This window comes from Monodelphis domestica, chromosome 4, assembly GCF_027887165.1.
Source record: "Monodelphis domestica isolate mMonDom1 chromosome 4, mMonDom1.pri, whole genome shotgun sequence".
Taxonomy (NCBI): domain Eukaryota; kingdom Metazoa; phylum Chordata; class Mammalia; order Didelphimorphia; family Didelphidae; genus Monodelphis; species Monodelphis domestica.
Genome location: NC_077230.1, coordinates 163579568 through 163603970, shown reverse-complemented (window position 1 = coordinate 163603970; position 24403 = coordinate 163579568). Strand labels below are relative to the sequence as shown.

Here is a 24403-nt window from a genome sequence, read left to right as displayed (position 1 = left end):
AACTTTTATTAAGTGTCTACTATATGTCAGGCACTGTGCTATGAACTTGTGGATATAAAGAAAACCATAAAACCATCCCTGCTCTCAAGTAGTTCACAATCTTACTACATAAGAAGAAGCTAAAATAGGTTTTGGGTGTGGGGAAGGTTACCCAGTTCAGGGGCATGATGAAGTCATGCAACTGGGTTCAGAAATGATTTGAAGAGGTGTGTTTTCTCTATTGATTTAATTTTTTAGAATAATGAGTTTCCAGAGATCATGAAGTTCAGAAAAACAGTCTGGTGGGAAAGGACGAAGAGGATTCTGAGTGCTCTCCTTAAATAGTGGAGGATTGGGAGGAGCTTTCCAGGGTCCATCCTCCCCATCCTTTTATTAGCTTATTCCTAAATTTCTTATTTGTCCTGAATTCTTTTGCTTTATCTCATATTTTCACTACTTGTAGTTTCCCATTAATTCCTTCAAGGGGGTTATTATTCATTTAATGATGTTTTGAGAATGTTCTTCCATTGTTTCTAGTGCTTCAATTGGCATTCTTTCATTTTACTTATGCCTTTAGTTGTTATTGATAAGATTTTTAAACATTCTAGAACCAAGGATATATTCAAAGGAGTGAGACAAGAATACTACAAGAGCTCAATCTCCTTCCAAAATGGAGTCCATTTATTAACTGCTACTCTTTGGGTCTAGTCATTCAACAAGTTCTGAAAACTGTGGAAAATTAATATTGAATTGTGAGGTAATTTCATCCTCTGAGCCCCCTCTCAAGGAAAGGCTGAAGTAGTCTGATTTTAAGGTCAGGCTGAAACAGTTTGTCCTCCAGGGTATGAAACTAAAATTTTTAGGATTAAGGTCATGGCTGAGAACCAGGGGGAACTCTAATTAAGAGAATGCTCTGAAGCCATGTGGGACTGACCAGGCATATAGCAAGGATGAGAGGTGCTATCCTTCCTTGTATGGATTAAGACCCATTTCTTCCTCATGAAGTAATGAGGGAGGAGTTGAGGTCTCTAAGTCTACCTCCTCAGTGACTTTACCAAACAGATATCCCTTGGAATGTCAGGAGGGTCTGTATGGTGAGGTATATAAAGAGCTGTGAGAGAAGAGTTTGTCCTGTTTTGTCCTGCTCTTTTGTTTTGCTTACTCTGTTTGGTGTTCATTCAGTGTGTAGAAAAAGGTAATTCACAAGTTTAGAGTGTCTTGAGCGATTAATTAATCAATTAACTTAAAATTAAGAAAAACTGCCTTGCAGGGATTTAAATCATTACAATCCAAAGAACTGTCTAATTATCCAGCCCATATGTCTTCCTCTTTTCCACAAGATTGGCATATCTTGATCAAGTACTTTGCTAGAGTTAAGGTAAAATGTACCTACAACATCACCCTGGTATCTCAGGTTAATAATATCATCACACAAGAAAACAATTTTGGTCTAACATGACTTATTATTGGCAAAGCCATGCTTCCATTTTTATGTGTTCATCAACCAAAAAGTGTTTTAATAATATATGCTAGAATTTTACCATTAATGGATCATCTTTACCCCTTAAATCTGCCCTTCCTGCTTCCCAATTACTTTTGAAGTCACCCTCAGCCTTGACTCTTCCCTAAAGACTCACAGGCTTGAATGTGAAATTTACTTCAAGGCCTCCAGTGGCAACGCAATGCCTTGAGGGTACAATACAAACTCCTTATCCTGGCATTGAAGGTAATAATCCATACTTTGGATCCCACAACTTCTGGCCTTTCTTCATACTACTTTCCATTATGAATTCTACATTATAGCAAAACAGACCTACTAGCTCTTCCCTAGAATTGACATTCATGCCTCCATGCATTTCACAAACCATTTACCAGGTAGGCTTGAAATCTACTTTGACCATATCTCTGCCTCCAAGATACTTTGCCTTCCAATGCTCAGTTGCTTTGATTTTTTTTTTTTTGTGCCAAGAAGAATAACCTTTGAACTAAGGACAGATAATAAAAGAGGTAATAGGGAGTTGATGTCCAAATAAGTACAGATATAGTGAGACCACCTAGCTGCCTTTAGTGAGTACAGATCTCCAGACCCAGATAAACTACTTAATGGAAAACTGAAAGAAATGATAAAATTCGTGATTGTGATACTGTGAATGGTCTAAATTCATTCTGAACTTTGGCACAATTGATACTCTTCTTCTGGGATCAAACCATCCTCTTTCATTCATATTTTCTACATTAAAAAACAAAAACAAAAACAAAAAAAACTAAATTAGTTTGTTCTCCCTGGGCAGCCACACTGATCTCTTTTAACAGGTCTCTTTTCTTCCTCATCAGAATTGTTTCTTCAAAATTTCATTCTAATAAAAACATAGGCTAGAATTGTTTCCCTTTAATCAGCTATTCATTTTCTTACTTGGCTTTAAAATCTAACACATAAATGAAACAATGTTGTATTGGTTAGGAAATTAAAGAAGATACATAGTGATGAATGGCACATATATGTATATGCACTAATATCTGAATCATTCCAAAATACACTGAAGCTCAAACTGTTTTTTTGAAGATTAAATATTATTCCTCTGAGTTATGTTATATTTTTAATTAAGTTGGTTAATATGGCTAGAAGGCTTTCACTTTCTAACATAAATATGTCAAGAAATAGCTAATAAAATCTCATCAGTTTTCCTGTTTTAATAACCAGCAATGGAAATGACTGAAGTACATTCATTATTAATGCCTAGTGTTTAGCCACTTTGATATGGAAAGTTGTTACAAAGCTAACTTACATTTATCTGGGGTAACTAAGATAGGAAAAATATAGATTTAGGAAATCCACAAACATTTTGCTGTAACTGTTCTCTTTATTTAAAAAAAAAAGGTTTTTAGGAGTGAGGATTGTTAGAAAGAGATAGTTGTATAAGAAACAAACTGCAGGAATAAAATATTTTTAAAAGAAACAATGCCCAAACTCATCCAGGAGTCCTCATCTCTTAAATATAGAGGATGGGGAGTTGCCAGGAATGAATTACCCCACTCCTCTTCTACTCTCTAGGATGTCATTGGATTCTTTGCTGCTTATTTAACCAGCTATCCTCACTTTCTTCTTCCTTCTCATTTTGCTGGCTGCCACTCACAGAGTACTCAGATGACTTGATTTGCCATTCACACCTCTGGTTTCTCACTGATGCAGCCCCCCTGCCCAGTGCCACCTGGCCCAATTCAGACTTATTATAGTGTCAGATCTCTGTAAAGACTGATTGTAAGCATTTATAGCCTGGATTTTGGCTGCTCTAGAAAGTACCTTCCATTTATAGGATTGTTGCTATGGAACTAACTTCCTTCTGCAATATTATTCGTCACATAAAGTCATGTTTGTATGGAACCAATTAATAATATTAGGTGGCGTATACGTGAACTGTACCATTTAATGAGGATAAAACCCAGTTTCCAACAATTTGCTTTATTTATCCTTTTCTATCTTCAGGCCATGCCAGGCTATTTTCACAGCTTTGGTCCTATTTGTTCCAGCTTGTTGGTTTTTTTTTTTAAGCTATTTTTAAGTAGTTTGATTGCAAGCATTAAATACCACATTAACACTTTTCTTGCTACTTACTAGAAGCAAAAGTATTTTAGCTCTTAAGTTCTCGTGAACTAACCTTTCCTTGTGTAATGGAACAACCAGCTTCTGAAGAGCATTTAGCCCACAGCTTTCCTTTCACTCCAGTTTCTTAATTTTCCTGAGCTTTGGGTTTTTCCTTCTGAGTTGCTTTTTATACTGGAGGCCTCTAATTTGCCCCTAATTCTCTCTCAGACCTTTTTCTGTGTTAATGATCCAATGTGACTCGGCCTTTTACAGCCTGCCTTCTGAAAGGAGCCAGAACATTTCACAACAAAACCAAGTATGTCAGACAAAATTAAAACATCAAATATCACAGATACAAATTAAACAGATACATGCACTATGCTCATGATCCCTCTCTCATGTTCAGCAGTCAAGCAGTGGTACTGATGATTTTCAGAGGTATAACCAAAACAGGTTAAATGGAGATTTATCTTAGAGATTTATCTCATGTATCAACATGAAAGGCCACATGTTGCCCTCTACAGCGATGGAGAGACTACCAGCCATGTGTTTCATAGTCCTCTCTCAGTCTATTCTGTGCCTCATGCCACCATATTCTGGTCGGTGGGGCAGTGTCCTTTCCACCAATGACACTGCCTCCTCCAACTGTTTTGGCTTCAGATCAAAGAACTACTAGTTAGGATTCAGGTAACTATAAATAGTTGTAGTCATTGACTATCTTTAGTGGCTCCCATATGTCATTAGGATAAAATACAAATAACTGCTTAACATTTGAAGTTTTCTATTGGGGTACTTTCTGGGCATAATTTCACATAACTTCTCGAAAACTCTGCGCTTTAGTCAAACTTTCCACTTGTCATCTCTGTACCTCTGAACAGCCTGTTTCTCACTCCTGAAATTCAATGTCATTCCCTAAGGACAGTGAACTCAATCTCAAAGCAGTTGCTACAAGCATTTGTCTATTCTATTTCACTTCCAAATGTGGCATAAAGAATGGAAAAATTACTCCCTTGCTTACAGGGTATGTTGTCTTGGCTGCCAGGTGAAACCACCACTGAGCTGAGTAAATGGGTCAGTACTTGGGGCTTGCTCCTTCTTGGACTTGACTGCTAGACCTCTGATGGCTTTTCTGATCTTTTGAGATATACCTCAAACTCAACAGAGAAACAAGCAGGGAGATGGGAGTATGGTTAAGAAGAAGAAGAAGAATACTGGTCAGGGAATAGTCACACATACACAAAAACCTCTCTGATTAATAAATATATAACTAAAGAAGATGAATTTTGTTACTGGTTACTGTATTACCTTAATTGATTTATATTATTTATGTACCAGGAATTTTTATGCTAAATTATATAAGTAGATCTTTTATAATTAAATATGATGATGGATAGAATTTGGAGAGATGGATAAGAAATGGAGGGCTTTCAGGTGGATGAATTGAAGGTCTTGACTTAAAGATCTAGATTTAAAACATTTTACCCAAGCTTCTTTCGGTATTTATTTTAAAAAACCCTTACCTTCTATCTTAATATCAATTCTAAGACAGAAGAGTGGCAAGGACTAGGCAATCAGGGTTAAGTGACTAGCCCAAGGTGATATAACTAGGAAAAATCTGAGGCCAAAGTTTCTGTCTTTAAACTGAATATAAAAGGAACAGTGTAAGGGGTTATGGGGATGTTCAGGAAAGATTTGTACCTTTGGTGTGAGGGTTTGCTGAGCCCCTTTCAGGGATGCTTTCTTTCTTTGATGTTTAACTGTCAACTAGCTCTCACCTATTTCTCCAAAAAGCTCTAGCATGCATAGTGGCCACATCTCAGTAAATTGTCTTGGCAGATGGGCTAAACCAGGTTGAGGGTAACCAATAGTCCTCAAACTCATCAGAGAGTTGGGGAGGGGTGTCTACCCCAAGCATTTGAAGACTTCTCCCAACAGAAGGGGCAGATGAAAGCAATTTGTTCCAATGGCCATGAAAGCAGCAGAAGCCAGTGCTGTGGAGTGCTTAGAACTTATTTAGAAATGGAAGAACCTAAGGTCATTTACTTCATCCAAGGCCATTATCATCATCTTGACTTTTGTCTTGCCCCTGGACTCTGATAACTCTAGGAGAGAGAGTGAGGCTGACAACTTTCTGCAACTCTGCCACCTGTGATATCATCAATCCTTTTTGTAAATGAAGGACAAACAACAATAAAGAGGGTTAAATGTGAGAGCAATCATGCTTCCCTTTGTTATGTTGTTCGTTTGTTTAATTTGGGTAAGATTGGAGTGTATTAGCTGGAGTGTATCATTTGCCCATGGAACTCTGATCAAAATGAGAAAAGTGAGATGCTAGAGATCAGCAGATTTCTGCTAGTAGACTTAACAATAAAACAAGACAAAATGGCTTCTTGATCCTCCACTTTTCAATTAACAGCAGTGACTAATCTGACTAATCTTTGGGAAACATCTAACAGAACAAATATATTCAGGTTAGGAGGAGAATTCTGTTGCAAAAAATTTCAGGATACCAGCTTCAATGTCTTAATTCCAATTTTTTTACTCAGGTGTTTTTTTTTAAACCCTTATCTTCCATCTTGGGATCAATAATAAGTGGTTCTAAGACATCAGAGTGATAAGAAATAGGCAATTGGGGTTGTGTCTTGCTCAGGGTCACACAGCTAGGAAATATCTGCAGTTAGATTTGAACCCAGGACCTCCCATCTCTATGCCTGGCTCTCTATCCTCTGAACCATCTAACTACCTTCTTTTCTCAGGTTATTTAATAATAAGCTATACAAGATTCATACATTTAATTGCAGGAAGATATTGGACTATGGTGCTCTCTATTAGTTAAAGGAAATGTTAACATTTGCCCTCACTTGAATAAGATGGTCACTCTTTGTTTTATGTGAGGACATTTTCTTAATAAGCTTCAGAGGAAAATCAGATAGGGCAAACACTATAGTTAATTCTCATTCTCTAGTGATCTTTAGACTGATTAGTCATCAGTTGGTTTACTAAAAGCAGGACAGCATGGCTATAGTAAAAGGAACACCAAAATTAGAATTAGGATATCTGTGCAACAAGAACTGCTTGGTGAAATAATAAAAGATGTAAGAAATTGATGAATGATTAACATTAAAATTAATTATAAGACAATCAATCTTTGACTTACACTGATTCATAACACATGCAACCTGTTACACTGCTGTTACTTATAAGGCACTGCATAAACCATGGTGACCTAGTCAGTTCTTAATGTTCTTTATTGGCTGAATAAAAAACCAATGAGGCTTGACTATGGGTAAATTACTCAGCTTTCCTGATCCCCTAGTATTTCTGTTTTTAAAATGGGAATACTCACACCTGCCCTAGTCATCTCATAGAGTTTATTTTGAAGATCCAACAAGATATGAAAAAATGCTTTGAAAATTGGAAATTGCATTATAAATGAACTGCAAAGCATTATTATTCTGTGAGGCATTTGCTCTCTGACCAGATGCCTGACATAATCTGACACCATTTGAACTCTCCCAGGACAAAATAAAATCTCATTTCAGTGAATCTTTTTATGATACATATTTACAAATGTGTCAGGTAGAAACAGGAGAGGATAAGATAGTAATGGTGATTTCCAAATATTCCATTATTTTAAAGCTCAGGAGTTTCTTCAAAGTAGGTACCCCTTCCCCCATAGAAGCAGATCATGATCATACTGTCCTTAGCAAAAGGTTTAATGAATTTCTATCACCAAAAAAATTCACACCAGAGTCCAAACCCTCTGTCGACAGACCGCTCCAAATTGAGTAGGGCAATCTTTCGATGACAGACATAAGGTCCAGTGTTCGACCTCTATATGTATCAGTCCTTTTCAGCTATATCTCTAGAACTTGTGTTTCACTGGAAAAGACTTCTCAAACCAAAGGCACCTTCTGCACAATGATGAGGCATCAGAAGAGGATTCTGAACACTAATAAAATGTCTTAAAGTTGTTTTCTTTTTAGGGGTAGATGGGAAGGTGCATATCTTTAACATATGGCATAGATTTGGGTAACAATTTAACACATAGCAAATTTATGCTTTTCTTTGTTGACATATTCAAGCTCAAAGCAGACAAACTTTAGAATGTATGTGGTTTTTGAGCCCAATGAAAATATAGAAAATAAAAAAAATGTGTGCTTTAACTTACATGTTTTAACTAGTATATGCTATTACTGGGGCAGCTAGATACTGCGGATTGAGTGCCTATAGTCAGGAAGACTCATTTTTCTGATTTCAAATCCAGCTTCAGACACTATCTGTATGACCTTTGGCAAATTATTTAATCCTAGTTGACTCAGTTTTCTCATCAATAAAAAGAGCTGGAGAAGGAAACAGCAAACTACTTCAGTATTTTTGCCAAGAAAATCTCAAATGGGATCATGAATAGTCTTTGAACATGACAAACTACTGAGCAACAGTAATGTTATTACTGGATTCAAGAAATATATGTGGTTTATGTTTTGCTGCACAGACATACCCAAATGCACAAAGGAATTTATTCTTTCCTGTTTCCTCCTTCAGACTGGCCCCCTTTATCCCTACTCTTTCATTTATTTTTCATCTCTTTTTGCTTGCTGCCTGCATCTCTATTAACTATAAACATGCTCAGGGCTCCACCATCCTCAACAAACCCTCACTTAATCCATTCATCTCTACTATCATTGCATATCTCTGCTCTTGTGGCTAAACTTTTTGAGAATTCCATAGATAACCTATATTCTTTCTTCTCACTTCCTTTTCACTCTCTTCTTAATTCTCTTCAGTTTTATTTCTGTTCTTCCTATTCAACTGAAAATGCTCTCTAAAATTATCAGTAATCTCTTAATTGCCAAATTAAATGCCTTTTCTCCTTAATCCTCTTCTTGATCTCTCTGCAGCTTTTTGACACTGATGATCAATCTTTGTCTTGATTATTCTCTTCTCTCTAGATTTTTATGACACTGCTTTCTCCCAGTTTTCCTTGTACCTTTCTGACCACTCCTCATTTCCTTTGCTATATATTTGTCAAGGTTATGCTTGCTTAAAATGGGGTGTCCTCTTGAGCTCTGTCCTGGGTTATCTTCTTTTCTCCCTCTATACTATTTCATTTAATGATCTCAGCTCCTGTGGTTTCAATGATCATCTCTATGCTTGATGATTTCCAGCTCTATTATCCAGGTCTGACTTCTCTTATGAACTTCAAACTTGTATCTCCTACTGCCTATTAGACATCTCAAACTGGATGAACCATAGATATGTTAATATCAAAATGTCCCAAAATGATCTCCTTATTTTTCCCCACCCTTTCCTCTTCTTATCTTCCCTATCATCCCCAAGGATACAACCATCCTCCCCATTATCAGTGTTCACTTTGGTGACATATAGAGGGCTCTCATATATCTTCGCTGACTCCTCACTCTCACCTTCTCCCATAATCTGTTGCCAAGACCTGTTGGTTTTACCTTCTGAATATTTCTTGTATGCCTCTCCTTTCCTTTGACAATGCCATCACCTTGGCTTAGGACTTTATCACCTAATACCTAGACTACAATTACCTACAAGATGGTCTCCTTGCCTCAAATCTTTTCCCACTCTAGTCCATCTCCACTCACTAATCAATTAATCTTCTCAGAGTGCTGATCTGACCATGCCACTTCCATATTAAATAAACTCTGATGGCTCCCTATCACCTCCAGGATAAAAAATGAAATCCTCTTTTGACATTCAATGCCTTTCACAACTTGTCCCCTTCCTAACTTTTCAGTTTTCTTGCACCTTATTTCATTCTCCACCCTCCCAACTGCAATCTAATGACATTGGTCTCTTTGCTGTTCCTCATACAAGTTATTCCATTTCCAGTCTCTGGGCATTATCACTGCCTCTGATGTCTGTAATAATGTTTTTCCTCATCTCTACATCATTTTCCCAACTTCTTTCAGATTCCAACTAAAATTCCATTTGCTGCTAGGTTTTCTTTATCCTCTTTAATGCTAATACCTTCCCTCTGTTAATTGTCAACAGTTTATCTTGTCTATAGTTTGTTTGATTGTAATTGTTTTCATGTTCTTTCCCCCATTAGATCACCAGTCCCTTGAGACAAGGGACTGTCTTTTGATTTTCTCTGTAACCTCTGTATCCTTAGCAGTTAGCTCAATGCCTGGTATGTAATTGGCACTTAATAAACACTTATTGATTTTAACAACTGACTATGCCATATCACCAAGTCCATGCCATTCATTAGTGCTCTAGAAATTAATTCCTTGAGAAAAATATAAAATTGAAGTTCTTTCTTTCATAGGTTAAATATGTCATAGTTGGAAATCATGGTCTAAATTCTTTCCTGATTATAGTGTCTTAACCTTAACCTTGTGCTTTTCCATGTGTGAAAAGCAATTTCTCCTTCATGCTATATTACAGTAGTTCTGAGCCATAAGTAGCAATGAAAAAATATAATTTAACAGTTGTGTAGCTATAGTCCAGGATTTTTTTTTTATTAGACTTTGATGTACGTTAATAGCATAGAAAATGATGCTTGCTGGCAAGTCCTTTTTAATAAGAAACAAATTGTTTGGAAGATTATAAAAGTAAGCTAGTACATAAAATATTCTTAAGCTCTTTGAAAAAACTAGTGTAGAGTAAGGAGTAGTTTAGTTTATGAATATATAAGGAAAGAAGTTTTTGCAGGTTATTTACATTTTTATTGGCGCAACTTTACCAAAATGAACGAAATATGGAACTGTGAAATAAGAGCAACATCTTCCATCTAATAAGCAATAGAGGGAATAATAAGAGCATCCCACTACTCCCCCTGCTCCAACCATATGTTTCTTCTCAAAAACTTATTTGGATATCAACAGAAATGGAATTTAATTTCTCTACTATTCCCATTAACTCTCTAACTCTATTATTGGAATGCTATAAAGATAACATTATATAGGTAAAATCTAAAAAGCAACGAATTTAAAATTTGCATCTAGATACATTTCCTATGGGACTAATTGAATGCTACCAGTTCTGATTTTAATTTGGATCTTAAAAGTACTGTAAGTATTGCTTGGTGGATACTCCCCCGCTATACAGTCATAACCCAAAAATTGATCTTTAAAGGTCCCATATAGTGAAACAGTGCTTAGTGAAATTCTGGAACCAATCTACCCTACTGTGATTAACCCTAACAGGTTAGTTTTAAAAAATATATATATGATATTTTTGTTAAAAACCTTTTTATCGTCATACAAAACACACTTCCATATTGGTTATTGTTGTAAGAGCACATTCATACAGAACCAAAACCCCCAAGAAAAACCATAAATACACTGATGTAAAAGATGACTCCAACAGTTCTTTCTCTGGAAGTGGAGAGCATTCCTTGTCATAAGTCTTTCAGGATTATCCCAGATCATTGTGTGGCTGAGAGTAGCTAAGTTTTCACAGATAATCATCATGCAATATTGCTGTTACTATATACAGTATTCTCCCAGTTCTGCTCATTTCACTCTGTATCAGTTTCTGAATATCTTTCCAGCTTTTCCCAACAGGTTAATTTCAAAAGAAAATACTTTTCCCAGTTATGCTGCTCTTGAATGATGTCAAAGCCTAGCATCCCAGAATATAAAAAGAAAGATCTGGAGAGCAAAGGCAAGATGAAAGGATATGTGTACATTTTATTAGGTAATCGACTTCATCTTGAATCCCAGTGTCTGCTAAATAAATTAAGTAAGGCTCCTTACTTTACCCTCAAACACATAACATGTAGGGGCAGAGAGTCTAGTGATAAGGACAAAGTGAAATAAGCTGACCGGATCTTATATTCATGTATTGAATCCTAAAACTCCAAGGAGGCTGGTTTGTGTTGGCTAAGGGAATAACTAGAAAGAAGGCCCATTCTCTTGGACTTGCTTTAGTAGTTTTGGTGAATTTGGAGGTCAGCTGCAGAGAAATTGTTGTTGTTTGTTTTTGTCAGTACCTCACATCTGAAGTGCAAATTAATTTTTAGCCTAGAGGTAAAAGGTTTATCAGAATATATTTCAACTGAATATTCCAAGTTATTAGAAAGAATGGAGCATTCCTTGAAAGAAGAGAATTGCTTCTTTCTAAAAGAATCAAAGAGGATGGGGTGGGGAAGATTATAAAGATATAGGAATTCTTGCCTTTGTCAAAAGTTGGAGGGAAGAAAAATGTAACACAGAAATTTGATGACCCCATGAACATTTAGTGCCATGTAATAAGTAGGAGACTTTCCCTGATGAGGGAGAAGCCAAGCCATCTTTGAAGGAAGTCATTTCTTGTGCTTCTAGGAATGATGCTGTGGGGATCAGAGATGTGGAGACACAAATTCCACCAGACGAGAAGCCATTCGATAATCATCAGCAGAAGATGAGGAGAGCAGTAGTGGTTGATAACCCTGCTGGGGGCTATCAAGGCAGCTATTTGTTAACTCTATATAAACTACCAAGAAGAGTCCTATCTTCCTGTGGCACATGTCTGGGATCTGGAGGTTGGAGGGCCTACAAATACTTATTAAATATGACAACCTAACATTTCTGGTGATTCATTTAGGGACAAAGGACCAGGGAGAATCTCAAAAACATTGTTAAAGATTATAAAGACCTGGGAAACAGCCAAAGACCTTGGTAGCCATGGCTAATATATGTATGACTACTGCTATTGAAAATTCCCCAAAGAAAGGCAGATATAGGAAGGCAAGTACTCCTTTGGCGTCTGAGAATAGAATTTGGATTTTTAAGCTGTGGCTCAAGATGTATGAAGAGGAGACTCTCAGAAAAGGGAGCAGCACACTTAAGAAAGACTGGGGAAAATATTTGCTTAGAGTCTTAGGAATCTAATCAGGAGTTCTTTAAAATTGTAATTGAGGTGGGAAGGGAAAAAGAAAAAAAACACGTGCATCTGCCAAGTCATATTTCACAGAGAATATCAGCTAGAGTCTAGGGAGAATATTGGCAGAGAGGACTAATTCACAGGAGAATAAAAACACCAGCAACAGCTAGCATTTACAGAGTGCCTTCTATATGCCAGGCCCTTTATGAATAGTATCCCATTTAATCTTCACAACAGTCTTGGTAGATGGGTACTGCTATTATTCTTATTTTACAATTGAGGAAACTGAGAAAAACGAGGCCCCAGGGTCACAGAGCTTCATGCCCAGCATCCTTGCCACTTCTCCACTTAGCTGCTGATAAAAATCTATGGGCTGAGATGTGTAATCATGAGTAATAAACAAGGCGAAATAAAGTTCTTAATTTAATGCACCAAATTTGACCTCATTGATATCACTGAGACCTTTGGTAGGTCAGGTCTGTTATATGTCAGTGGGAAGGCTTAGCTTATTCAAAAGAAACTAAATAGTAATAAAATAGTAGTGGTAGAAAGCGTTGCTTATTAAGACAATGGACTCCTAAGAGGAAATCCATAAACAGGAAGTTATGATGGCACATGATGGAGAACATCTGAGTAAGGATCCATGGAGGGAAAAAAAAAAAAGAAGCAATGTCCTCATGAGAGAATATCACATGGCACAGAACCAGAAGGGGAAAGCACATGAGGAATTTGGGACCTATCACCAACTAGCATGGAAGCATGATATAGTGGCAACAGGGGATATCAGTGATATAGATAGTGATTGGACTTTCTGGTGAAAGAAAAGGTGATTACATTTTTGACTTGTTTTAATTTCATTTTTTCAAAAGTGGGGGTGGGGGGAACAGGTGAAGTGCCATTGTGGATCTAATTCTGCATAGTAAGGAGGGATAAATTACTAAAGTGGAAATAATGGGAACTGAGATCATTAGTCATAAAGAGGAGACAAACTAGGCATATTGTTTGATATATGTTCTAGATTTTGAGAGAACAGGTTTCAGAGAGACCAGACTAGGTAGGAGTGTCACATTGAAGAGGCATTTGACTAATTTTATTTATCCTCAGAGGACATAACTAAGAGTAGTGGGTGAAAACTGTGAATTTTAAAAGTCTCCATCTTGGTCTAGCACCCAAAAATTGTGCACACCCACACTACACGGGCATGCGCTAGTCAATGACAAATCAGAAATAACTAACTGCCCACCTGGGCTGTCCTAAGCCAAGCTAGAGCCAACCATTGGCATTTGTGAGACACAGGAAGTGAGGTAGGGAACAGCCTCTGGAATTCGCTCACTTCCTGTGGAGGGAGCTAGGGGGTTGGTGTTAGGAGCTTGGAGAGGGAGGACACCCACAGACAGCTTTCCTGCAGATCGGTCACGTGAGTTAAGGACTGATTCTTTCCACCTGGGCCTTTGGGCCTAAAACTCCCTCTGCCTTGGTCAGAGGTTGAGTAGCCCCTTTCCCTTTTCTCTTCTCTCCTTCTCTCCCTCTCCTTTCTCTATTTCCAGTGTGATTAAACCTCCATAAACTCCATTCTGACTTGAGTGTTTCATTTTAGGAATTTCATAAGTAAATTCCTTGGCGGCCATTGTTCAATATTACATAAATCCTGTAGCCACATTTTTAGCCATTACAATATTATAACCTCTCCCAGAAGCCTAAAATTTCTACATTTACAAAACCAAGAGAGATTTCAGCTCAACATAAGGAACAACTTCCTAATGATGAAAACTGACATAAAGTGGAATAGGTTGTGTGGAGAGGTCATGGGATATTCCTTTTCCCCTCCCTCCTTCCACCAGGGGTCTTCCACTAGCAAAGGATGGATGACTCCTCCTTTCCTAATACTGTAATGGAGAATCCATCCAGGTAAAGATTGAACGAGGCAAGGTCGGCTTCTCCAAATTCTGTGATTCTGTGCCCACCATACAATCCTTCAGCAAGAATTCCGAAAGTGCTATTGTTATTAGCACTTCTATCATCTTGCTCCTGAGTTCTGGTATTTGAGGTGTTTTTGTTTTCCCTCATTTTCCAGGATCCCATAGCTCCTGTTGCTGTGGTAAACCTTGGAGGTAGGAAGGGTGGGCAGGTGTGATAAGCAATGGAAATTATTGAGTTTCTCCTTATGCAAGTGGGGGGAAAAAAGAGATTGTATTTCAGCTGATACAAAATAATTGACCTTGAAGTGGCCACTGCTGCTGACATGAAGGAATAGGAGTAGTAGTCCAGACACTATCCTTCACTGCTCTGGGGCATCAGCTTGACCTGTGGCAAAGTAGATAGCTATCTCCTTAAAGTAGTAGTAAGGGGTAAGGGGTGGGGAGCAGCTGGGTGGCTCAGTGGGTTGAGAGCCAGGCTTAGAGATGGGAGGTCCTAGGTTCAAGTTTGACCTCAGAGACTTCCCAGCTGTGTGACCCTGGGCAAGTCACTTGACCCCCATTGCCTAGCCCTTACCACTCTTCTGCCTTGGAGCCAATATTGACTCCAAGATGGAAGGTAAGGGTTTTTAGTAAAAAAAAAAAAAAAGTAGTAACAATTTACAGGTAGTGGGCAGCTAGGTGGTGCAATAGACAGAGCACTGGGCCTGGAGTTAGGAAGATTCATCTTCCCAAGTTCAAATCTGGTCTCAGACACTTAGTAGCTGTGTGACCCTATCACTTAACCCTCACTGTCCTCATCCACAAAATGAACTAGAGAAGGAGAGGGAAAACCACTCCAATATGTTGGCCAAGAAAATGCCAAATAGAATGAAGAGTTGGACTCTACTGAAAAACAACTGAACAACAAAAAATGAACACCAATAAATAAACATAGTATTTAATGATGCACAAAGCATATTATGTATTTAATCTCATTTGATCCTCACAACAGCAACCTCATTGTTCAGGTGCTATTATTATTCTCACTTTATAGATGAGAAATTTGGGATTGAAAGAGATTAAGTGACTGGCTCAGAATCATAAAGCTAGAAAATGTCTAAGGCACCATTGGAACTCGTTTCCCTGAGTCCAAGTCCAACTCTTTATCTACTGCTGCAATCTGACCAAATAACCTACATCTTTCTAGCCTCCTAGAGAGAGCACATCTGTATCAGGGCATCACAAAACTGGCAAGCAGAACACCAAAATGGAGCAATGCTTTTTGCTCTCACGTCTTGGCCCAGGGACAAAATACACAAAGCTGTGTAGTAAAACTAACCCTGTATTTGGACTCAGAAAACCTGGGTTCAAAATATTAAGTATGCTATTCACTATCATTATGAAAGATGTGACTTCATGAAAATCATTTAACCTTTAAGGCCTTAGCTTGCCCATCTTTAAAATAAGGAAGGCTGTCCAATCCTCATTGATGAACTTTTCCCAGTTTGGTGCCCAGAGGGCAAACGCAAGCTGCAGGTGAGCCCTGAATTACCAGAGAGAGTTGAGGGAGAAAGTGCTTGCTTTGGGTGACTGGACAGAGGGGTGGGACATGCAAAAAATGACCTCAAGTGCTGGGAAGGGGGGAGCAGAGCAATTCTCCAGGTGCTGGTTGTGCCACAGCTTCAACCAACGTTGTAAGATGATCTCTAAGGTGCTTTTTAGCTCTAAATCCTAATGCTATGAAATACAATCTCTACAGAGGAAGGTGAAAAATGCCTACTGGATTCATCACCATCACCCTTCTGAACTTGTCAGATGTGGCCTTTATTAGACCACAGGACCCATAACCACTATATACCTCAACTTGTTCATTGTTCCTTTTCTTCCTTCCTCCCACCTACTTCCTGCCACTTCCTCTAAAGCATGAAGCTTTCAACATCCTGTTATCCATTAGCATAAATAAAATCATGCTTTTAAGGTAATAATAGTTTTTAATGCTATATTTGTTAAAAACTACATTGCTGTAATAGGGTAAAAATATTCTTGGGCAATGAGTAGGTCATAAACCTTAGACACAATACAATTGTATTACAATGATTCCCTGAAAGTCAATTATATTAAGCAGAGATTAAAACCTGAGGTCCCAGCATGAGCTACATTTCTACCTTAGAAGTTCTTGCTCTGGATTTCTTTACTCTCATGTATTAATTTATTTTCTACTTGCTGCTGGGTTCTAGATGAAGATAGGAAACCCAAAAAAGACAAATTGGCATTTAAACTCAATTCTGAGTGTAATACCCAACAGATAATGCCATTCCAGCTTTTCTCCTTATTGTTCTGTCTTTACAAATCTGTTGGTATTAAATGCCATATAACATTTACATTCTAGATCAAAGAGTACTGGGCTAAAAAAGAACAGAAATGGCAAGAAATAGAAAAGAGAGATATTCAGCGCCTGGAACAACTGAGGAAAGTATTGACTGCGCAAGCAATTAAAGACCAAAAAAGGTAAAAAAAACAAAAAACAAAGACATAAAATGTGGGGGAAGGGGTTTTGCTGATGCTAATTTCAGGCAAATTCTATTATGATATGTTAAGACACCTAAGACTTAGGACAAAGCTTTTTATAATAGAGTATTGTTTTTTTTTTTTAGTGTTGTGTAGCATTTCATCAACCAATGAACAACTACAATAATATCTGTTTTTCCCTTCAGTGCCCTCAGAATCTCATACATAGGGCTAAAATTTCCTAATTATCCTCCTGAGATATCTTTGTGATTCTGGAAAATAGTCATGTTTCATTAACAAAAAAAATTCTTAAGAGGTTTTTTATATTTGAGTGCTTGCTGTGAACATTACACCTTAGTGAGTGCTTATACTGGGGGAATATTGATGATAAAAGATGGACCTTTGTTCCAGGGAAAAACTTGGGGTTGTTCAAAGTACTGCATAATTTTTCTATTTCAGTTGCTTTATGAGCTTGTTTATGTGGGCTCACTCTCCACTGGGACGCATCACAATGTATCCATGATGATCACAGCTTGTGTGACTCTTGTCCATGTTTGTCCATTTGTCTCAGTTTTCTAGAGAACTTCTAGGACAATGTCCTGATGGGTACTGATGCAAAACTCAAGCTTTCTATCTGATAACCCTGGTTCTCCTCAAATGACTGATTTACCTCTTATTCTAGTCATATCTCTCTCTAATGGCAGTCTCTGTGTCACTTGGCCCAAACTATTCTTCAACGGTAATATATTGGTGACTGCTCATGCTTGACATTCACCCTTTGTATGACCTCTGTAACTTTAACTCTCTAGAGACTTATTTCTGACAGCTGTATAGAATCAGAAGAAGAAAATGAACGTTAAAAACATGGGCCTTTATTTTAGAGAGAAGTTTATGGTCACTAAAGCACAATTTACAAAATATAACATACTCTAGTCTTTTGGGGTTCAGTTCATTGTCCATTGCTGTATCTGTTCCAGATATACTATTTGATGAATCAGGTCAATAGGTTATCCATCTAAAAGCATAAGATAATCTAGACAGTAGATATTCTTCATGCACTTGTTTTTTCATAAGATGGTAGATGTAAAGTTGGAAAGGTTCTTAAAGGGAATCTAGTTCAACATCTTCATTTTATATGAAGAAATGGAATTCCCAGGAAGAGAAGTGATTTAGCCAGGGCATAGAGTTAGTAAATGCAGAATCAGGATTTGAGGTCTCCTGATTATCCCTTTCTGCTTTTTGATATGCCATGTTGACTCCATCCTCCATGATATTGAGATATTCCTTTGGAGAGCATACATCTTCATGTATTCTGCCTCATGGGGATTATATAAATGTACATTGATCATTTAATAAGTTCGTCTTTTGGCACCTGATGCAGACAAGGGTGAAATGATTTAAGTGAGGAGAGCTGACACTCTTTACTCCTTCATGCTTTGTCTCAGTCATGAGGGGGCAAAACAAAACAAAAACCAAACATACCAGATTTTCAACAATTTTATGAATAAAAAGAAGCGAGGAATTTTCTTATAGCAGGGCTAAGGAAAAATGTTGCAAAAGGATTCTCATTTTACCCAGGAGGAAACAGGCCAAAAAATCTTAAGTGACTTACCCAAGCTCACACAACTAGTTAAAGTTCTCCTCAGGACTATAGGTATTAATTGGTTTGCAACAAAAGTTCCAAGTCATTGCTTAATTTAAAAATCATCTCATGCACCTTTATTATATAATGTTTCCTCCCCTTCTTCTTTGGTTATTCCCTAGGATATTTTTTCTTTTGTCTCTTAAGACCAGGTATTAGTGAGCTATTGCAGTAGGCTAAATTGGTCCCCATACCCCCACCCTGATTTTGAATGACCCATGAGCTAAAAATGTTTTTTTTAAATATTTCTAAATGATTGAAAAAACCCAAAGAAAACTAATATTTAGTGCCAGAAGAAAATTATATGAAATTCAAATTTCAGTGTTCAGAAATGAAGTTTCATTGGAATACAGCTATGCTTCTTTTACACATAATTTTTGTTACAATGGTAGAGTTGAGTATTTGCAACAGAGACTCTGTATGACTATTTCCTCACCTCATGCTACAGCCTTACAGTAGATCAATAGGCTTTCAAATGTCATGGTACACCATATGATTTTTTTTTATTACCAGCTCATGCTCATTATATATATATATATATATGTATATATATATATATATATACATATATATATATATATATATATATATATATAAAGAAGAAGAGAAAGGTGGACTTCAAATATTATACAGTGGCTTTTTAGCTGTGATAAAAGAATCCAATGTATGTTGACATTACCAGACCAAGCACTTATGGTAATATTCTTAATCAATGGAAAGTAGCAGTCAGAAATTAGAAAATTTTAAATGGAATACCTTAGTACTACAGAATTTCTTGAGAAAAATAAAAAAATTAAAATAAGATTGCAACCAAAGTAAGTCTCTGAATGACTCATTTGTTAGCCAAACAAAGAGAAAGACATTTACTAATAGTTAGTTGATTAAATCATATTTGATTGCAGCAGTTGAAGAAATGTTTTCCAAAAAAACTAATTTAAGATTGTTAGCCTTCAGCCTCAAAACCTAATGCTCATGGATTGATTTCAGTATTTGGCAGTACCTATCTGTATGAAAAGACATTTTCAAAGATGAAACATAAAATCTCATTAATGATCATAATTAAAAAATGAACATTTGCATTCAATTTTGATGATAGGGAACACTAACTTTGAACCCCAATTAAGTGACATGTTATCTCTCTCACATAAAGTATTCTATTTCTCTTATTGTAGACCTGTAATTAAAAAAAATAGTTACAAAGAATTGGACACAACTGAAGCAATCAAAGAACAATAAAAATTACCCAAAAGAATTCTACTCATATTTGGAATTTTATCAATAAATTTTTTGTAACAATTTGTTATCTATCTTCTTTAATTCTTACTAAAAATATTCCTGATTTTGCCTTTGTCCCATAAAACCTACAATATTTACTAGCTGACCCTTTAAAAAAAGATTGGCCTGCTTGAGATCATTAAACCAGAACAAAATTACCCCCAGGCACTATGTGTTACTCAACCCCCTCCATGACCTTTGAAGATATTAGGGTTTTGAAGGGATGTTTGTTTCTTCTCTCTTTATTAGAATGTAAATACATCTTTATTGTATAGCCTCTTCTCAAGTAATTTACCTTTTTAGATTTTCATGTTTGCATTTCAGAGTTTCTACTCAGCTTCCAGTCTTTTCATCAGAAATACTTGAATGATCTTGAAAAGTCCTTTATCCCCTCATCAGTTCAAAGCAATCACCAAGCCTAGTATACCACAATGACTGAAAAAGCTAATACTTAATCTCTTTGCCAAGAAGAAAGGAATGGCAGCCAAGGGCAACACCAGTTTAGAGAATGAGATCACCTGTAAAATATGGAGAATGACAAGAGATCATGAGCCGTAGCATTGAAGCAAAAGTGATGAAGGGAAAAAAATCCTTCAGAGATTTTAGTGTGAAGATTAGCTAATCCAGATTACCCTCAGACAATTTTTTAATTGAACAGAAGAAGCAATTAGGCATATAATGGAATAGATCTGCCAATATTAAGAATTTACTTCCATTGGCAAAAGGAGTAAGATTCTGCTTTTGTATTCTACCACCTCTGGACTTAAAGTATTAAGTAAAGGATTGGTAATATTTAACAAATTCAGAATAGGAAAAATAATTGAATTTGATGTAAAAATAATTCTATGGTAGGTAGGGTTCAGGTACCATGTCTATGAAGAGACAGTAATTCAGTGTTGAAAGCTTCAGAGAGGTCAAGAAGGGTGAGGACTTTAAAAAAGTAATTGGATTTAGTACCAAGTGGGTCAGTTGTTACCTCAGAGATAGATGTTTCAGCCAAGGTAAGATTGGAAGGAGTTTAGACCCTTCATTCTCTTCATCCTCATGAAATGAGGGTATGTCGCAATGTTGTTTCCTAGACATTCTTTACATTTTTTTGTGCTCTATTCCATGTTGATGTCATCTATTTCTTTTTTATTTGTTTATTTATTTAAGCACTTACATTCCATCTTAGAATCAATACTGTGATTGGTTCAAGGGCTAGGCAATGGGGGTTAAGTGACTTACTCAGAGTCACACAGCTGGGAAGCTGAGGCCAGATTTGAACCTAGGACCCCCCCATCTCTAGGCCTGACTCTCAATCCACTGAGCTACCCAGCTGTCCCCAGTTATCAACTATTTTTCAATTATCTTAAGCACATAACTTCCATATATGTATCTATACTCTAATCTTTACACAGAGTTCTAGTCTTATGTTTTCAGTGTGTGGAAAGGAAACTAAAACAAGTTCTAGACTTTCTGCCAGTGTGTTGGAACAAGCAACAGTGGGAATATTAGAGAGAGAAGAAATTGACAAGACTGACAGTTGGTGGGGGAAGGGGCAACTGGGAGTGGCAGTTGGTCTTGTGACTAGCACTTCTTTTCCTGGAGTTAGAAGTGGGAGGAGCTTTGGCTTCCCAGTCTCTGGATAGAAGTGCCTCTATTTTCTTCAGCCTGAAGAGATAGGCCCAACCAGCTCTGAAGTCAGAACTTTCCTTGTTGCTTGTTGTCTACTGCTAAGATTTTGAAATTAAGAAAACTAGCACATATATAGCGTAGACAGGAATAAGAGAAACCTTCCACCAGCCTGTGAGGCCTGGCCTCAGCTCCAAAGCTGAGAAAGACTTCAACCTTATTTAGGGACATCCCTCTTCCCTTTTCCCTGATACCTCTCCAAGCTGAACTGGTTATTAAAATTTATCTTTGAATATCGCAGTCAGATAAGTCGACTATCTTTTCCGGGGTATAGAGGGAGCTGAACCTCAGTTCAGTCATCCAACTACAAATGATGCTTATCGGACCCCTGCTGGACAACCAAAGTTTGGGGAAAGGCTTGTCCCTTAGGAGGTTGTGATAGAGGCAGGCACTAGAGAAAAAGTGCCAGACTGAAGAGTATATGAAATTGATCACCTCAACGGGGGAGGGGCCTCTATCACAAGGGTCCGTGTTTACCTGCTCTGGGGTATCTTCGGCATCAATTCATAGAGAAGACCTCCCCACAGGCTATCATAAGTGGCTCATTTCTTGGAAACTATATTTTGTTAAAAAATAGCTTCTCGACAGGGGGCATAGCTCTCCTTTTGGCTCACCAGCAGACATAATCCCTCTCTCCCTTCAACTTGTCCGTTCCCTGCTACAAACCTTCTGTAACCCCTGTTCTTCATATTGTAAAAATTAAATTAGTCTCTAGTAACAAAAATATTATATTTTATGAGGTTTATTAAGGATTATTAGAAAATCAAGGAATAAAGAAAATACACCATGTGCCCAGGGTTGCTTAGTCCATTCAAAGCTTACTTACTACATCATTGCAATGGCCAAGCAGAGAGAGCCCATGGGAAGCATTCATTACTGCCAGTTAAATACTAATTGTGATCTCGCCCAGGTGGAGACTCAGGTGAGATTATAGGGAATTCTGGGAAATACCAAGAACTTCTGGGGATTGAAGTCTGGGGTTCAAATCTCCATTTTTACATACCTCCCTGTGATCATATTGGGAAACCAGTTTCCCCAAAAGGATCATGGAAACATAATCAACTTAAAGATTGCAATAATTTGTGGATAAAAGGAAAAGAGAACAAAACCAATAATTTCAAGGTGCATTAACAAAAAGCCAGTTAGGGGGAAGTCCCCTTTGGCATAAGAGTATACATACAAAGCAAATGCATTTAAACCCCACACAGTTCAAATCACCATATCCCAAAGTTCCCTCTGGATCTTCTCATGCAGCTTGTGGTCTGTGGAGGCATCTTCATGGTGTCTTCTCCAGACAGTTCAGTTTCTAGATTCGGAGAGGTAGCATGTTTTTTAACCTAAAATTACTCTCAAAAGGAATTTAAATTTTGCAATTTAAAATAATAATATTTATACATACCCTCCTGAACAGGGTGATTGAAAAACACAGGGATCACTCAAGGAAGTATGGCTGAGTTATGAGGTATATGAATCAATTGGCAAGAGAAATAAAAAAAAAACATTAAAAAAATCCAAAATAAAAAAGGATAATTTCTGGATGAAATGTAGACTATCAAAATCTTATGTGTAAAAATTCTAAGTAAAGGAAAAATAAATCTATAACAGGTCCTTGAATCAGGGCCCAATTAAAATGATATAAGCAATAATGCATTTACCCAGTCAGTAGCCAGGACTACAGAAAGTTGCCTCATTATGAAAGACAGAAAATGGATTAGATTATAGGAGCCAGGTAGGAGCCAAATTTGAGATACTTGTCTGTAAGTATTTTCACAAAGAGTGTGGATACAAGGAAGACCTATGTCTTAATGTATGTCAAGCATTGCAACCTTGAGACTCACACTAGTTTCAAGTCCTTTGTATTGGCTTAGAAGTGCATCAATCCTTCCTGGATTGATTTCCTCTTCTTTTTTTTTTTTGACCTGTGTGCTCTTTTGGCGCTCTTCAGGTTAAGTCTGTGCTCCCTTTTTGTATTCTCTTGTCCTGGAATTAGACAGAATCATTAAGCAAAGTCCCATAAATTTTCTTTTTAAACTATTAATGGCTTCATTTTTATAGTCTCAAGCTTTTGGGGCATGCACTGACATTATAGCAAATTTATTTTAAACTTATATTACAACAAAATAAAAAAAGTTAAATAAAATCGTTATTCTGGTGACATATGCTTCAAATATAAAAAGGAGAGAAAAAATAAAACTTAAAGAGTATTTTGCACATGCAAGAAAATATAATGAGTTTTAAAAATAAAGATATACATTATAATCATTGGCACACTGTGTCAGCTAAGAAAATATAGAATACCAAGGTTTCTCACCAAAAATGAGATCCATTTCCTCTTCATACCTGGCCATGATCCATTGTATGAGCAAATGAATTTCACAAAGTAACAGTTTTTTTTTAATAAAGAACAGTAGTACAGCATGTAATGCACATTCAAAATGTTTCAATATCTCCCAAATTCATAATAGCCCAATTAATTAAAATGGCAAACAAACCCATTATCATATTTCACATAAGTTGCTGTATGACATTTTTAAAAGCCTATGAACTGATGGAAATTTGTCACAATTTTTTTTTTTACGTGTAGCAATGTTTCAACCTTGGCTGAGATATTTAAAAAACAAAGTAAAACTTATTTGGGTCTAGAACATCATCAAGACATCTAGATTGTTCTGATGAAAGGGTAAAGTGAGCTGAAGAGTTATAAATGAGAGATACTCTTGTGAGCCAGCCAGGGGTACCATGCCCTGGGATTAACTTCCCAGATCCTTTGGTATGAGACTGTGATGTCCCATCCATTCACATTTTTATAAATGTGGGAGGTGGGAATTATAATTGTATTTCACTTCAACTACTAAAATGGACCTTACCTACTGTTAGAGGCAGGCAAAATGATCAGAGTTGTTGAAAAAAAATCTAAAAATCATGTCTAAAGACCTCATAAAATCATTTTGAGATATTTAGCTCATTAAAATTTTAAAATTAAATTAAATTAAAACCTTTCCA

At 36.9% G+C, this 24403-nt stretch overlaps 1 protein-coding gene and 1 long non-coding RNA gene across 10 annotated transcripts in view; one reads left to right on the top strand and one right to left on the bottom strand.

The window, feature by feature from the left end:
- The window catches only part of CCDC148 (coiled-coil domain containing 148), a 371756-nt gene that overhangs the window by 305946 nt on the left and 41407 nt on the right, over positions 1 to 24403 (top strand). For all 9 annotated transcript variants that reach the window (XM_056793901.1, XM_056793902.1, XM_056793897.1 and 6 more), the window contains one exon: positions 16691 to 16809. In XM_056793901.1, the coding sequence (XP_056649879.1) occupies positions 16691 to 16809 (119 nt within the window). The remainder of the gene's footprint in view (positions 1 to 16690; positions 16810 to 24403) is intronic.
- The window catches only part of LOC103105779 (uncharacterized), a 69567-nt gene continuing 67290 nt past the window's right edge, over positions 22127 to 24403 (bottom strand). Inside the window, exon 3 of the long non-coding RNA XR_001629946.2 lies at positions 22127 to 23380. This is a non-coding gene — a long non-coding RNA (uncharacterized LOC103105779). The remainder of the gene's footprint in view (positions 23381 to 24403) is intronic.